The sequence below is a fragment of the Oncorhynchus masou genome, chromosome 4 (assembly GCF_036934945.1).
Source record: "Oncorhynchus masou masou isolate Uvic2021 chromosome 4, UVic_Omas_1.1, whole genome shotgun sequence".
NCBI classification, from domain to species: Eukaryota; Metazoa; Chordata; class Actinopteri; order Salmoniformes; family Salmonidae; genus Oncorhynchus; species Oncorhynchus masou.
Genome location: NC_088215.1, coordinates 1,718,185 through 1,732,587, shown reverse-complemented (window position 1 = coordinate 1,732,587; position 14,403 = coordinate 1,718,185). Strand labels below are relative to the sequence as shown.

The 14,403-nt window shown below is 42.9% G+C and overlaps 1 protein-coding gene across 1 annotated transcript; it reads left to right on the top strand.

The window, feature by feature from the left end:
* The first annotated feature begins 5 nt into the window (after positions 1–5).
* LOC135521262 (zinc finger protein ZFP2-like) lies at positions 6–12,357 on the top strand. Its single transcript, XM_064947189.1, has 2 exons — positions 6–857; positions 10,082–12,357. The coding sequence occupies exons 1-2, from the start codon at positions 473–475 to the stop codon at positions 11,050–11,052; spliced, it is 1,356 nt and encodes a 451-aa protein (XP_064803261.1). The 5' UTR covers positions 6–472; the 3' UTR covers positions 11,053–12,357.
* Positions 12,358–14,403: the final 2,046 nt, after the last annotated feature.

Sequence of the window (14,403 nt, the reverse complement as noted above, 5' to 3'; positions counted from 1 at the left end):
TCAAATAAAAAAATGTAGATGTATATATTGAGCAAACGAGATCTGTGCCGCTCCTACATGTGGGACTTTAAGGCAATGCTGTTGTTACACTGGTGAGTAAAAACTCATGCTTCCTACACTTTAACTTGTCTGAAAATAAAATATACGTTTTACTCAACTGCGTCACCCACTCCAGTCAGCAGATGGCGGTCTGGGAATTTAAGGCAACGCTGTCAGTGACGTATAATCTAGTGGACGGAACGCTTCTTTCAACTGCAGCAACAGTTCGTCAGCCACCTCCGTAGCTTGCTAGACAAAAAAGACGAACCAATAAAGCTCGTTAGACGCTTTATTGTACATAAGCCACTGTGTTTAAAACCCACTTCTGTCGTTTAGTTAGTTATCCGATTTAATTTCATATTTACGGTGTTGTAGTTATTATTCAGCGAGCGGGCTGGTTAAGTTAGCATTAGCCTAGCTAACATCCTCGACCATGAGCTCACTAAGCTACTCTCCTCCTGAAGACGATCAGGTCTGCTTGACGGAGAAAGAGGGTCTGTGGCTAAACGTTATCGTGAAAGAGGAAGAGGAGGATGTCACAATACAAAAACAAGTAGAGGGTGAGGGTGTTACAGTGAAAGAAGAAGAGAAAGACGTTTCAGTGAAAGAAGAGGAAGATGCGTTCAGAGTGAAAGAGGAGGAGGAAGAGAAAGAGGAGGATGCAGTTTTTGGAGTGAAAGAGGAGGAGGGGAAGATGACTGTCACATTGAAAGAAGAGGGGGGTGAAGAGGAGGAAACTGAATATCTGGGCTCGGTATCCCAAAGGCATGTTAAGGCATCCAATAGTTCTAAGGATGGACGGTTCCTGATTAAAACCAGTAAGTACTGTCTTAAAAACAGAGGCATAAACTCTGCAGTTGTTGAACTTATGTGTGTTGTTAAAGGGGAACTATGCAATTGTGTTTATTTATAGTGTGTTTATTTATAGTCATTGATTCTTGAAGAATATAAAGCATGCCTCATGAGCTTCGTTCAACTGTCGTACCACATCAGAACCCCAAATAAGCTTTTTTTTACTCCAATGTTTAGAAACAATGTAAACCAACACTGTATAGCCTCAACATGGTTAAAACTATAATGCTGATATCATGGTTGGTCAGTCCTTGCATCCGTAGGTCTGTCTGAATTTGAGACAAGTTACATTTCTCCAGCCCCATCATCATCTTATTACCAAAACAGTGGTGGAATGACAGCTTTGTTATTGTTTGAACTGCAGATTGGTTGATTGATTGTGTGGCTTTTTTAAAGGGGCAACCTAGGATTTAAACAGCAACAAAATGGCTGCCATGAGACTTGGTTTGGTAAACAGCTGAGAGATGGGGGCTGGAGAAATGTAACCACTTTCACATTCATAGAGAAAGCTATTGTAGCATCCGTAACCCCAAACCTAGAGCCCTCGTCAAGAAGTTCAGACGTAACAGTTATAAGGTGTTGGCTTGACAGTTGCTGGACCCAGGTTTGAGTCCAGCTCAGGGCTACAGGGCAGCATAGGCAAGATACAGTAGATGGTATTGAGTACAGTATATACATATGAGATGAGTATGTAAACAAAGTGGCATAGTTAAAGTGGCTAGTGATACATGTATTACATAAGGATGCAGTCGATGATATAGAGTACAGTATATACGTATGCATATAAGATGAATAATGTAGGGTAAGTAACATTATATAATGTAGCATTGTTTAAAGTGGCTAGTGATATATTTACATCATTTCCCATCAATTCCCATTATTAAAGTGGCTGGAGTTGAGTCAGTGTGTTGGCAGCAGCCACTCAATGTTAGTGGTGGCTGTTTAACAGTCTGATGGCCTTGAGATAGAAGCTGTTTTTCAGTCTCTCGGTCCCAGCTTTGATGCACCTGTACTGACCTCGCCTTCTGGCTGATAGCGGGGTGAACAGGCAGTGGCTCGGGTGGTTGATGTCCTTGATGATCTTTATGGCCTTCCTGTAACATCGGGTGGTGTAGGTGTCCTGGAGGGCAGGTAGTTTGCCCCCGGTGATGCGTTGTGCAGACCTCACTACCCTCTGGAGAGCCTTACGGTTGAGGGCGGAGCAGTTGCCGTACCAGGCGGTGATACAGCCCGCCAGGATGCTCTCGATTGTGCATCTGTAGAAGGAGATGTTGTTACCTACCCTCACCACCTGGGGGCGGCCCGTCAGGAAGTCCAGTACCCAGTTGCACAGGGCGGGGTCGAGACCCAGGGTCTCGAGCTTGATGACGAGCTTGGAGGGTACTATGGTGTTGAATGCCGAGCTGTAGTCGATGAACAGCATTCTCACATAGGTATTCCTCTTGTCCAGATGGGTTAGGGCAGTGTGCAGTGTGGTTGAGATTGCATCGTCTGTGGACCTATTTGGGCGGTAAGCAAATTGGAGTGGGTCTAGGGTGTCAGGTAGGGTGGAGGTGATATGGTCCTTGACTAGTCTCTCAAAGCACTTCATGATGACGGAAGTGAGTGCTACGGGGCGGTAGTCGTTTAGCTCAGTTACCTTAGCTTTCTTGGGAACAGGAACAATGGTGGCCCTCTTGAAGCATGTGGGAACAGCAGACTGGTATAGGGATTGATTGAATATGTCCGTAAACACACCAGCCAGCTGGTCTGTGCATGCTCTGAGGGCGCGGCTGGGGATGCCGTCTGGGCCTGCAGCCTTGCGAGGGTTAACACGTTTAAATGTTTTACTCACCTCAGCTGTAGTGAAGGAGAGACCGCATGTTTCCGTTGCAGGCCGTGTCAGTGGCACTGTATTGTCCTCAAAGCGGGCAAAAAAGCTATTTCGTTTGCCTGGGAGCAAGACATCCTGGTCCGTGACTGGGCTGGCTCAAATGCCATTGATATGGCAGCAGCGGTATGAGAGCAATACAGCTTTCCTCAGTAGGAAATCCTGGTGGACCCATTGTGATGTCAGACTGATAATGCTCATTGGGCTGACATCACTGGTCCAAATGTCAGTCGTGAAGCTAATAGCAGTGACGCCAGTAGCTAATAGTGGTGACACCCATAGCTAACAGCAGTGACACCCATAGCTAATAGCGGTGACGCCCGTAGCTAATAGCGGTGACGCCCGTAGCTAACAGTGGTGACACCCATAGCTAATAGTGGTGACGCCCATAGCTAATAGTGGTGACACCCATAGCTAATAGTGGTGACACCCACAGCTAACAGCAGTGACGCCCATAGCTAATAGTGGTGACACCCATAGCTAAAAAGCAGTGACGCCCGTAGCTAATAGTGGTGACATCCGTAGCTAATAGTGGTGACATCCGTAGCTCATAGTGGTGACACCCATAGCTAATAGCAGTGACGCCCGTATCTAATAGTGGTGACACCCATAGCTAATAGTGGTGACGCCCATAGCTAATAGTGGTGACGCCCATAGCTAATAGTGGTGACGCCCATAGCTAATATTGGTGACACCCATAGCTAACAGCAGTGACGCCCGTAGCTAATATGAAATCCGAGCAAGGGTAGCATTCCAGAGGGACATCAGAGACTGTAACGTTCTTTGCTTCACGGAAACATGGCTCACTGGAGAGATGCTATCAGAGTTGGTGCAGCCAGCTGGTTTCTCCACGCATCGCGCCAACAGAAACAAACATCTTTCTGGTAAGAAGAGGGGCGGGGGCGTATGCCTTATGGCTAACGAGATGTGGTGTGATCACAGAAACATACAGAAACTCAAATCCTTCTGTTCACCTGATTTAGAATTCCTCACAATCAAATGTAGACCGCATTATCTACCAAGAGAATTCTCTTCCATTATATTCACAGCCGTATATATTCCCCCACAAGCAGACACATCGATGGCTCTGAACAAACTTTATTTGACTCTTTGCAAACTAGAATCCATACATCCTGCGGCTGCATTCATTGTAGCTGGGGATTTTAACAAGGCTAATCTGAAAAAAGACTCCCTAAATTGTATCAGCATATCGATTGCGCAACCAGGGCTGGCAAAACCTTGGATCACTGTTATTCTAACTTCCGCGACGCATATAAGGCCCTACCCTGCCCTCCTTTCGGAAAAGCTGACCACGACTCCATTTTGTTGATCCCTGCCTACAGACAGAAACTAAAACAAGAAGCTCCCACGCTGAGGTCTGTCCAACGCTGGTCCGACCAATCTGATTCCACACTCCAAGACTGCTTCCATCACGTGGACTGGGATATGTTTCGTATTGCGTCAGACAACAACATTGACGAATACGCTGATTCGGTGTGCGAGTTCATTAGAACGTGCGTTGAAGATGTCGTTCCCATAGCAACGATTAAAACATTCCCAAACCAGAAACCGTGGATTGATGGCAGCATTTGCGTGAAACTGAAAGCGCGAACCACTGCTTTTAATCAGGGCAAGGTGACTGGTAACATGACCGAATACAAACAGTGCAGCTATTCCCTCCGCAAGGCAATCAAACAAGCTAAGCGTCAGTATAGAGACAAAGTAGAATCTCAATTCAACGGCTCAGACACAAGAGGTATGTGGCAGGGTCTACAGTCAATCACGGATTACAAAAAGAAAACTAGCCCAGTCACGGACCAGGATGTCTTGCTCCCAGGCAGACAAAATAACTTTTTTGCCCGCTTTGAGGACAATACAGTGCCACTGACACGGCCTGCAACGAAAACATGCAGACTCTTCTTCACTGCAGCCGAGGTGAGTAAAACATTCAAACGTGTTAAGCCTCGCAAGGCTGCAGGCCCAGACGGCATCCCCAGCCGCGCCCTCAGAGCATGCGCAGACCAGCTGGCTGGTGTGTTTATGGACATATTCAATCATTCCCTATCTCAGTCTGCTGTTCCCACATGCTTCAAGAGGGCCACCATTGTTCCTGTTCCCAAGAAAGCTAAGGTAACTGAGCTAAACGACTACCGCCCCGTAGCACTCACTTCCGTCATCATGAAGTGCTTTGAGAGACTAGTCAAGGACCATATCACCTCCACCCTACCTGACACCCTAGACCCACTCCAATTTGCTTACCGCCCAAATAGGTCCACAGACGATGCAATCTCAACCACACTGCACACTGCCCTAACCCATCTGGACAAGAGGAATACCTATGTGAGAATGCTGTTCATCGACTACAGCTCGGCATTCAACACCATAGTACCCTCCAAGCTCGTCATCAAGCTCGAGACCCTGGGTCTCGACCCCGCCCTGTGCAACTGGGTACTGGACTTCCTGACGGGCCGCCCCCAGGTGGTGAGGGTAGGCAACAACATCTCCAACCCGCTGATCCTCAACACTGGGGCCCCACAAGGGTGCGTTCTGAGCCCTGTCCTGTACTCCCTGTTCACCGACGACTGCGTGGCCACGCACGCCTCCAACTCAATCATCAAGTTTCCGGACGACACAACAGTGGTAGGCTTGATTGCCAACAACGACGAGACGGCCTACAGGGAAGAGGTGAGGGCCCTCGGGGTGTGGTGTCAGGAAAATAACCTCACACTCAACGTCAACAAAACTAAGGAGATGATAGTGGACTAAGGAGATGATAGTGGACTTCAGGCAGCAGCGCCTCTTCAACCTCAGGAGGCTGAAGAAATTCGGCTTGTCACCAAAAGCACTCACAAACTTCTACAGATGCACAATCGAGAGCATCCTGGCGGGCTGTATCACCGCCTGGTACGGCAACTGCTCAGCCCACAACCGTAAGGCTCTCCAGAGGGTAGTGAGGTCTGCACAACGCATCACCGGGGGCAAACTACCTGCCCTCCAGGACACTTACACCACCCAATGTTACAGGAAGGACATAAAGATCATCAAGGACAACAACCACCCGAGCCACTGCCTGTTCACCCCGCTATCACCCAGAAGGCGAGGTCAGTACAGGTGCATCAAAGCTGCTGGGACCGAGAGACTGAAAAACAGCTTCTATCTCAAGGCCATCAGACTGTTAAACAGCAACCACTAACATTGAGTGGCTGCTGCCAACACACTGACTCAACTCCAGCCACTTTAATAATGGGAATTGATGGGAAATGATGTAAAATATATCACTAGCCACTTTAAACAATGCTACCTAATGTAATGTTTACATACCCTACATTATTCATCTCATATGTACAGTGCCTTGCGAAAGTATTCGGCCCCCTTGAACTTTGCAACCTTTTTATCACATTTCAGGCTTCAAACATAAAGATATAAAACTGTATTTTTTTTGTGAAGAATCAACAACAAGTGGGACACAATCATGATGTAGAACGACATTTATTGGATATTTCAAACTTTTTTAACAAATCAAAAACTGAAAAATTGGCCGTGCAAAATTATTCAGCCCCTTTACTTTCAGTGCAGCAAACTCTCTCCAGAAGTTCAGTGAGGATCTCTGAATGATCCAATGTTGACCTAAATGACTAATGATGATAAATACAATCCACCTGTGTGCAATCAAGTCTCCGTATAAATGCACCTGCACTGTGATAGTCTCAGAGGTCCGTTAAAAGCGCAGAGAGCATCATGAAGAACAAGGAACACATCAGGCAGGTCCGAGATACTGTTGTGAAGAAGTTTAAAGCCGGATTTGGATACAAAAAGATTTCCCAAGCTTTAAACATCCCAAGGAGCACTGTGCAAGCGATAATATTGAAATGGTAGGAGTATCAGACCACTGCAAATCTACCAAGACCTGGCCGTCCCTCTAAACTTTCAGCTCATACAAGGAGAAGACTGATCAGAGATGCAGCCAAGAGGCCCATGATCACTCTGGATGAACTGCAGAGATCTACAGCTGAGGTGGAAGACTCTGTCCATAGGACAACAATCAGTCGTATATTGCACAAATCTGGCCCTTATGGAAGAGTGGCAAGAAGAAAGCCATTTCTTAAAGATATCTATAAAAAGTGTAGTTTAAAGTTTGCCACAAGCCACCTGGGAGACACACCAAACATGTGGAAGAAGGTGCTCTGGTCAGATGAAACCAAAATTGAACTTTTTGGCAACAATGCAAAACGTTATGTTTGGTGTAAAAGCAACACAGCTCATCACCGTGAACACACCATCCCCACTGTCAAACATGGTGGTGGCAGCATCATTGTTTGGGCCTGCTTTTCTTCAGCAGGGACAGGGAAGATGGTTAAAATTGATGGGAAGATGGATGGAGCCAAATACAGGACCATTCTGGAAGAAAACCTGATGGAGTCTGCAAAAGACCTGAGACTGGGACGGAGATTTGTCTTCCAACAAGACAATGATCCAAAACATAAAGCAAAATCTACAATGGAATGGTTCAAAAATAAACATATCCAGGTGTTAGAATGGCCAAGTCAAAGTCCAGACCTGAATCCAATCGAGAATCTGTGGAAAGAACTGAAAACTGCTGTTCACAAATGCTCTCCATCCAACCTCACTGAGCTCGAGCTGTTTTGCAAGGAGGAATGGGGAAAAAATTCAGTCTCTCGATGTGCAAAACTGATAGAGACATACCCCAAGCAACTTACAGCTGTAATCGCAGCAAAAGGTGGCGCTACAAAGTATTAACTTAAGGGGGCTGAATAATTTTGCACGCCCAATTTTTCAGTTTTTTATTTGTTAAACAAGTTTGAAATATCCAATAAATGTCGTTCCACTTCATGATTGTGTCCCACTTGTTGTTGATTCTTCACAAAAAAATAGTTTTATATCTTTATGTTTGAAGCCTGAAATGTGGCAAAAGGTCGCAAAGTTCAAGGGGGCCGAATACTTTCGCAAGGCACTGTATACGTATATACTGTACTCTATATCATCTACTGCATCTTTATGTAATACATGTATCACTAGCCACTTTAACTATGCCACTTTGTTTACTTACTCATCTCATATGTATATACTGTACTCGATACCATCTACTGTATCTTGCCTATGCTGCTCTGTACCATCACTCATTCATATCTTTATGTACATATTCTTTATCCCCTTACACTTGTGTGTATAAGACAGTAGTTTTGGAATTGTTAGTTAGATTACTTGTTGGTTATTACTGCATTGTCGGAACTAGAAGCACAAGCATTTCGCTACACTCACATTAACATCTGCTAACCATGTGTATGTGACAAATCAAATTTGATTTGATTTAATAGTGGTGACACCCATAGCTAACAGCAGTGACGCCCGTAGCTAATAGCGGTGACGCCTGCAGCGAACAGCAGTAGCTCATGGATGAGTTTCAACAAGACTGTAACTACGGTAGGTAAACATTTGTCAAATAGCGCCTACTTGGTAGTGTGTACCGGCGCTCGACCAGTCGGCGAAAGCCCACATCATCCACGACAGAGAACGGTTGATTGTCAAGGGCAGTGAATTCCATTTTCTTGGCCTCTTAAAGAGCGTGTGAATTTTTTTCAGCTTTTTGTTAAAAATCGCGCAAAATTTCAACGTCCTGCTACTCATGCCAGGATTATAGTATATGCATATGATTAGTATGTGTGGATATAAAACACTCTGAAGTTTCTGAAACTGGTTAAATCATGTCTGTGACTATAACAGAACGTCTGTAGCAGGCAAAACCCCAATGAAAACTGTTCACAAAAAACACACAAAAAATATCACTCCGCCAGTCTCTGTATTGTCTATGGCAAGAGAAAATAGATGGGGCCCAGTTTACAGTTCCTACAGTTTCCACACGATGTCGCCAGTGTTGGGAATTGGGTTGAAGTTAATCATTGGTGAAATGAGAAATAGGCACTTCCTGTCATCAAGTACACCAGAGGAAGTTATGGAAGAGAAAATGTGGACCACGATTTCAAGACTTGCTGCTATTGAATACAGATCGCTCCGTGATCAATTTGATTGATTATTAACGTTTACTAATGCCTAAAGTTGGATTACAAAAGTAGTTTGAAGTGTTTTGTCAAAGTTTATAGGCAACTTTTTTAATTTAAAAAAATGACGTTGCGTTTTGAAACTGTTTTTTCCTGGATCAGACGGTCTTCATAAATGGATATTTTGGGTATACATGGACCGATTTAATCAAAAAAAAGACCCAATTGTGATGTTTATGGGACACATAGGAGTGCCAACAAAGAAGCTCGTCAAAGGTAATGAATGTTTTATATTTTATTTCTGCGTTTTGTGTAGCGCCGGCTACGCAAATTATTTTGTTTACGTCCCCTTCGTGTATTTCGGAGGGTTGCATGCTATCAGATAATAGCTTCTCATGCTTTCGCCGAAAAGCATTTTAAAAATCTGACATGTTAGCGAGATTCACAACGAGTGTAGCTTTAATTGAGTACCCTGCATGTGTGTTTTAATGAAAGTTTGAGTTTTATCGAGTACTATTTATTACTTGTCACTCTGAAATTTCCCCTGATGTTGATCCCTGTACAGGGACAGCAGCCATAAAAAGTTAATGGATTTGATAAGATGGTTGATGCTGTCAGGGGGAGTTTTAGGTGAAGTTATGGGTCCTACAGTAGGTCAATGTTAATGTTATGTTAACAATAACACAGTAACACGCAGGACATTCAAACGAGCCTTACAATTATAATCCAATAGTAGTGTTAAATTCACTCGTGTTCAACCTGTAAATGGAGGTGATTTTTGCTGTCAGCCTATGAGAACTCTCCTATTTTCCCCCACGGTGGTGAATTAGTGAATAAACACAGAGCATAATGTACGTTTCCTTGACTAGCACTCCTGATCTTGCGCTAATAATGCGCTGTAATATTCAGAATACATTGTGAAAAACTAAAATCTTCGCTCACCATTTTTGCTCTATGCAGTTATACTACATCCATAACTAGCGGTTTCCTCATTAGTGGGGAGGAGTTTCAGCAATCAAATTGTGTGCGCATTGCCCTCGTGCTGCAATTATTTATTTATTTTTCAAACACAGAAAGGGGCCTATATTGGAGACCAAAAGTCGTCTGGCACACTGCTTGGGATTTCAACAACTTTAATAATTTATTTCTAGTTACCACTAAGGTGAAATCCAGACAAAATATGACTTGTTGCCAACTTGATTGTCTTAATTGTCAAATAATTTAACAGATGTCGATTGTTGTACAACTTCAAGGGTATGCTCCTTTTACCTCTAATTAACAGTGGACTTTGTCGTTCACATAGGAGAGAGACGTGACTATTGTGGATCCTCTGGGGAGCCTCAACAACATCATGATGCTGACGAGGCAGAGAAGAGTCTCTCCAGATCAGAACACCTCAAGAAACACCTGCAGAGATCCACAGGGAAGAAATCTCACTGCTGCCCTGACTGTGGGAAGAGATTCAACTCTTCAGTAAAACTTAAAATACATCAAAGAATTCACACTGGAGTGAAACCATATAGCTGTAGTCAATGTGGGAAGAGTTTTTCTACATCTCGCTATCTAACTATACACCAGAGAACACACACAGGAGAGAAACCTTTTGGCTGTGATCACTGTGGGAAGAGTTTTATTCGGCAACAAACCCTGAAATCACACCAGAGAATACACACTGGAGAGAAACCTTACAGCTGTAATCAATGTGGGAAGAGTTTTTCTACATCTAGCTATGTAACTATACACCAGAGGACACACACAGGAGAGAAACCATATAGCTGTAATCAATGTGGGAAGAGTTTTACTTGGCCAGACAGCCTGATAGTACACCAGAGAACACACACAGGAGATAATCCTTGTAGCTGTGATCAATGTGGGAAGAGTTTTACTACATCTAGCCAGCTGACTTTGCACCAGAGGACACACACAGGAGAGAAATCTTGTAGCTGTGATCAATGTGGGAAGAGTTTTACTCGGCCATACAACCTGATAGTACACCAGAGAACACACACAGGAGAGAAACCTTGTAGCTGTGATCAATGTGGGAAGAGTTTTACTACATCTAGCCAGCTGACTTTGCACCAGAGAACACACACAGGAGAAAAACCTTTTAGGTGTGATCAATGTGGGAAGAGTTTTACTCGATCTAGCTATCTAACTATACACCAGAGAACACACACAGGAGAGAATCCTTGCTGTAATCAATGTGGGAAGAGATACTCTGATAAAAGATCTCTGACTAAACATCAGAAAATACATGAAGGAGTTGTTTCATGATATCAATGAAATGTCACAATGTGGAATGTTTTAACATTGTAGTAGCAGTATTCTAATGATGTTAAAACATTCTATATTCTGACATTGTAGTAACAGTATTCTAATGATGACATATTGTAGAATGTTTTAACATTGTAGTAGCAGTATTTTAATGATGTCACAATATAGAATGTTTTAACATTGTGGGAGCAGTATTTTAATGAATGTCAGAATGTAGAAGCCTATATGTTTGCCCCTTGTTAAATTGATATTAGTTACTAAGGATATTGCAGGAGTTTCTTCTTGAAATCAGACATGTCGTGTGAGGACAACTTGGTTGCTGATTGTATCAAGGGTGGGCAGTCAAAAAGATTAGTGTTTTGCGTTTAGCCAATGCGTTACCATGGCTACCACAATTTATTTTGACTGCATGTTTTTCCGTATTAGAGATTAGTTTTGTTTGGGCTCCTTCCAAGGGGACGAGTGTTCTAGAAGCTAGTGAGTTTTAGGAACAAGAGTTCTAGAAGCGAGTGCGTTTTAGGATTCTATAGTAAGAAAAAGGATTTAAAAAATAATACTGTTGTATATTATTATTTAGAAATGTGTTTTTTCTTGTTTTTAATATTTGACAGCCAGTAGACACCATGTTTATGTTGTAGAAGGTGAGTCATTGTAGTAGATTATGTGAAATGGAAGTTATTTTCTGTTGGTGGTGAGCAAACTTTTCCAAGAAAAATATAGGATATATTTGTTGTCTTTTGTTTTGAGGTTGGACTTTAGCACGTATAGCTCGTTAGCACGTAGGATGCACTCGTTAGTATGTGTTACACCTGTGCTGGCTTGTCCATCTCGTTAGTGGGAAGGTGTTTCACCTGAGCTGGTCCAGGTTCTATTTAAGAGTGTCTGGCCCAGTGCTCCAGTTGTCTTGATAGATGTGAAGAGTCTCCACCTTTTTGGTTTGCTTCCTGTCTTTTAGTTTGGTGTGGGTTTTTCTTTTGTTTGCCTCTTCTTGGGCAGATTTAGTGGGTCTCATGGTGGATGTGTTTTAGGTCCCAGTTGTTGTTACTAGTCAACTTTCAGAACCCCTCCTAAAACCCCACCTGTTTATTTGTGGTTATTGTCAGTGACTCTTTGTTAGTTCCACCTATTTAAGTGGCATTTGGTTTTCTTGATGGGGACTGTAAACATTGAGTAAAACATGCTTATATTTTGGGTTGGATATTGCATCTTAATCGATGTCATTTCCTTAGAATGCTCATTAGTCTTTCAGTTATTGTTCTGGTAAATATTTGTTAAAAAAATTAAAAAATACAGTGAAGCCATTGAGTTGCATCCATGTCTGAAATGTACTATATAAATCAAACTTGACTTGGTAAACACCACCCCCGGCTCTACCAGGGGCTTGAGGTGGTCTCCCACAGCTCTGCTTATGTCATGTTCTGTGGCTTCGCCGTTCCATTTCTTGTCTGCCCCTGCAACACATTTAGTCATATGATATAAAACACAAACTAATGTATATGGAGTATCTATGGCTTCAGTTACACCTGGCACCTAAATGTGACTTCTATTTTCTGATCACTCCAAGCTGCATTAGGTTCCTTTGACAGTCTGGATGCAGCCAGACCACTAAATATAAATAAGCAATGTAAAGAGGTGGGGTGAATGAGTGGAGAAAAGTACATTCTACACAAATTACCTTCATTATAACAAACAACAAATGTGTGTGCCTGAGGGGAAATTAACTTTCGTACTGAAAAAAAATGGGTGAGAAATTACGCCAAAATCGGTAGACAATTTGCACTGCTGCTGATCTTCACAGCTTGATGTTGCCACCACCATGCTTCACCCGAAGTTACCAATTTTCTCCAGACATGACTTTCAGGCCAAAGAGTTCAATCTTGGTTTAATCATACCAGAGAATCTTGTTTCTCATGGTCTAAGAGTCCTTTAGGTGCCTTTTGGAAAACTCCAAGCGGGCTGTCATGTGCCTTTTACTGAGGACAAGCTTCCGTCTGGCCTCTCTACCATAAATGCCTGATTGGTGGAGTGCTGCAGAGGTGATTGTCCTTCTGGAAGGTTCTCCCATCACCACAGAGGAACTCTAGAGGTTTGTCAGAGTGACCATCTAGTTTTTGGTCACCTCCCTGACCAAAGCCCTTCTCCCCCGATTGCTCAGTTTGGCCAGGCAGCCAGCTCTAGCAAGAGTCTTGGTGGTTCAAAAACTTCTTCCATTTAAGAATGATGGAGGCCACTGTGTTCTTGAGGACCTTCAATGCTGCAGACATTTTTTGGTACCTTTCCCCAAATCTGTGCCTCGGCACAATCCTGTCTCAGAGCTCTAAGGACAATTCCTTTGATCTCACGGCTTGGTTTTTGCTCTGAAATGAACTGTGGGACCTTATATAGACAGGTGTGTGCCTTAAGAAATCATGTCCAATCAATTGAATTTACCACAGATGGACTCCAATCAAGTTGTAGAAACATCTCAAGGATGATCAATGGAAACAGGATGCACCTGAGCTCTATTTCGAGTCTCATAGCAAAGGGTCTGAACAATTAAGTAAATACATTGGCAAAAATGTCAAAAACCTGTTTTGGGTTTGTCATTGTGGGGTACTGTGATGTCATTGGCAGGTATTGTATGTCGATTGATGAGGGTGAAAAATTATTCCATTTTAGAATAAGGCTGTAAAGTAACAAAATGTGGAAAAAGTGAAAGTGTCTGAATAGTTTACAAATTCACTGTATACCACTGGCAGAGTTTTCTAACGCTGGCAATTTTGTACACAGTCACGTGGTACGTGGAATAGAAAAGTCTGCATTGTGTCTATCTGGTCAAAACCACTGATGCAGGTGCCCCTCCACCATCTGGTGGGATGGATCATGTCTACAGAGAAACCTAGATTCAAATACTTAGATTTGTGTGTATTGGGTATATGTTGTGAAATTGTTAGATATTACTGCACTGTCGGAGCAAGAAAAACAAGCATTTCACTACACTCACAATAACATCTGCTAAACACGTGTATGTGACCAATAAATGGGATTAGATTTGAAATAAACATCATATTTATCAAAGGTGCTTTTGGCTGAGATCAAAATTACTCATGAAGGGGTTGAATTAGTTAAAAGTCCATTTTGATACAGAAACATTAAATCATGATTTAGATTTATTAAGAACAAGTTGATTGACAAAGTCATGAAAAATTGGAAGAATTGGATAAACCACATATGGGCTATGATAAAAGATATGCCTCTGGGGTCAAAATGATCCATGTCAGAAGTATGGTTCAATGCAATTATGTAGTGGGTGTAAAGTCTGATTCGTTTTTAATGAGTGAGAAAATAAAACAATCAACACATGCTTCTCTT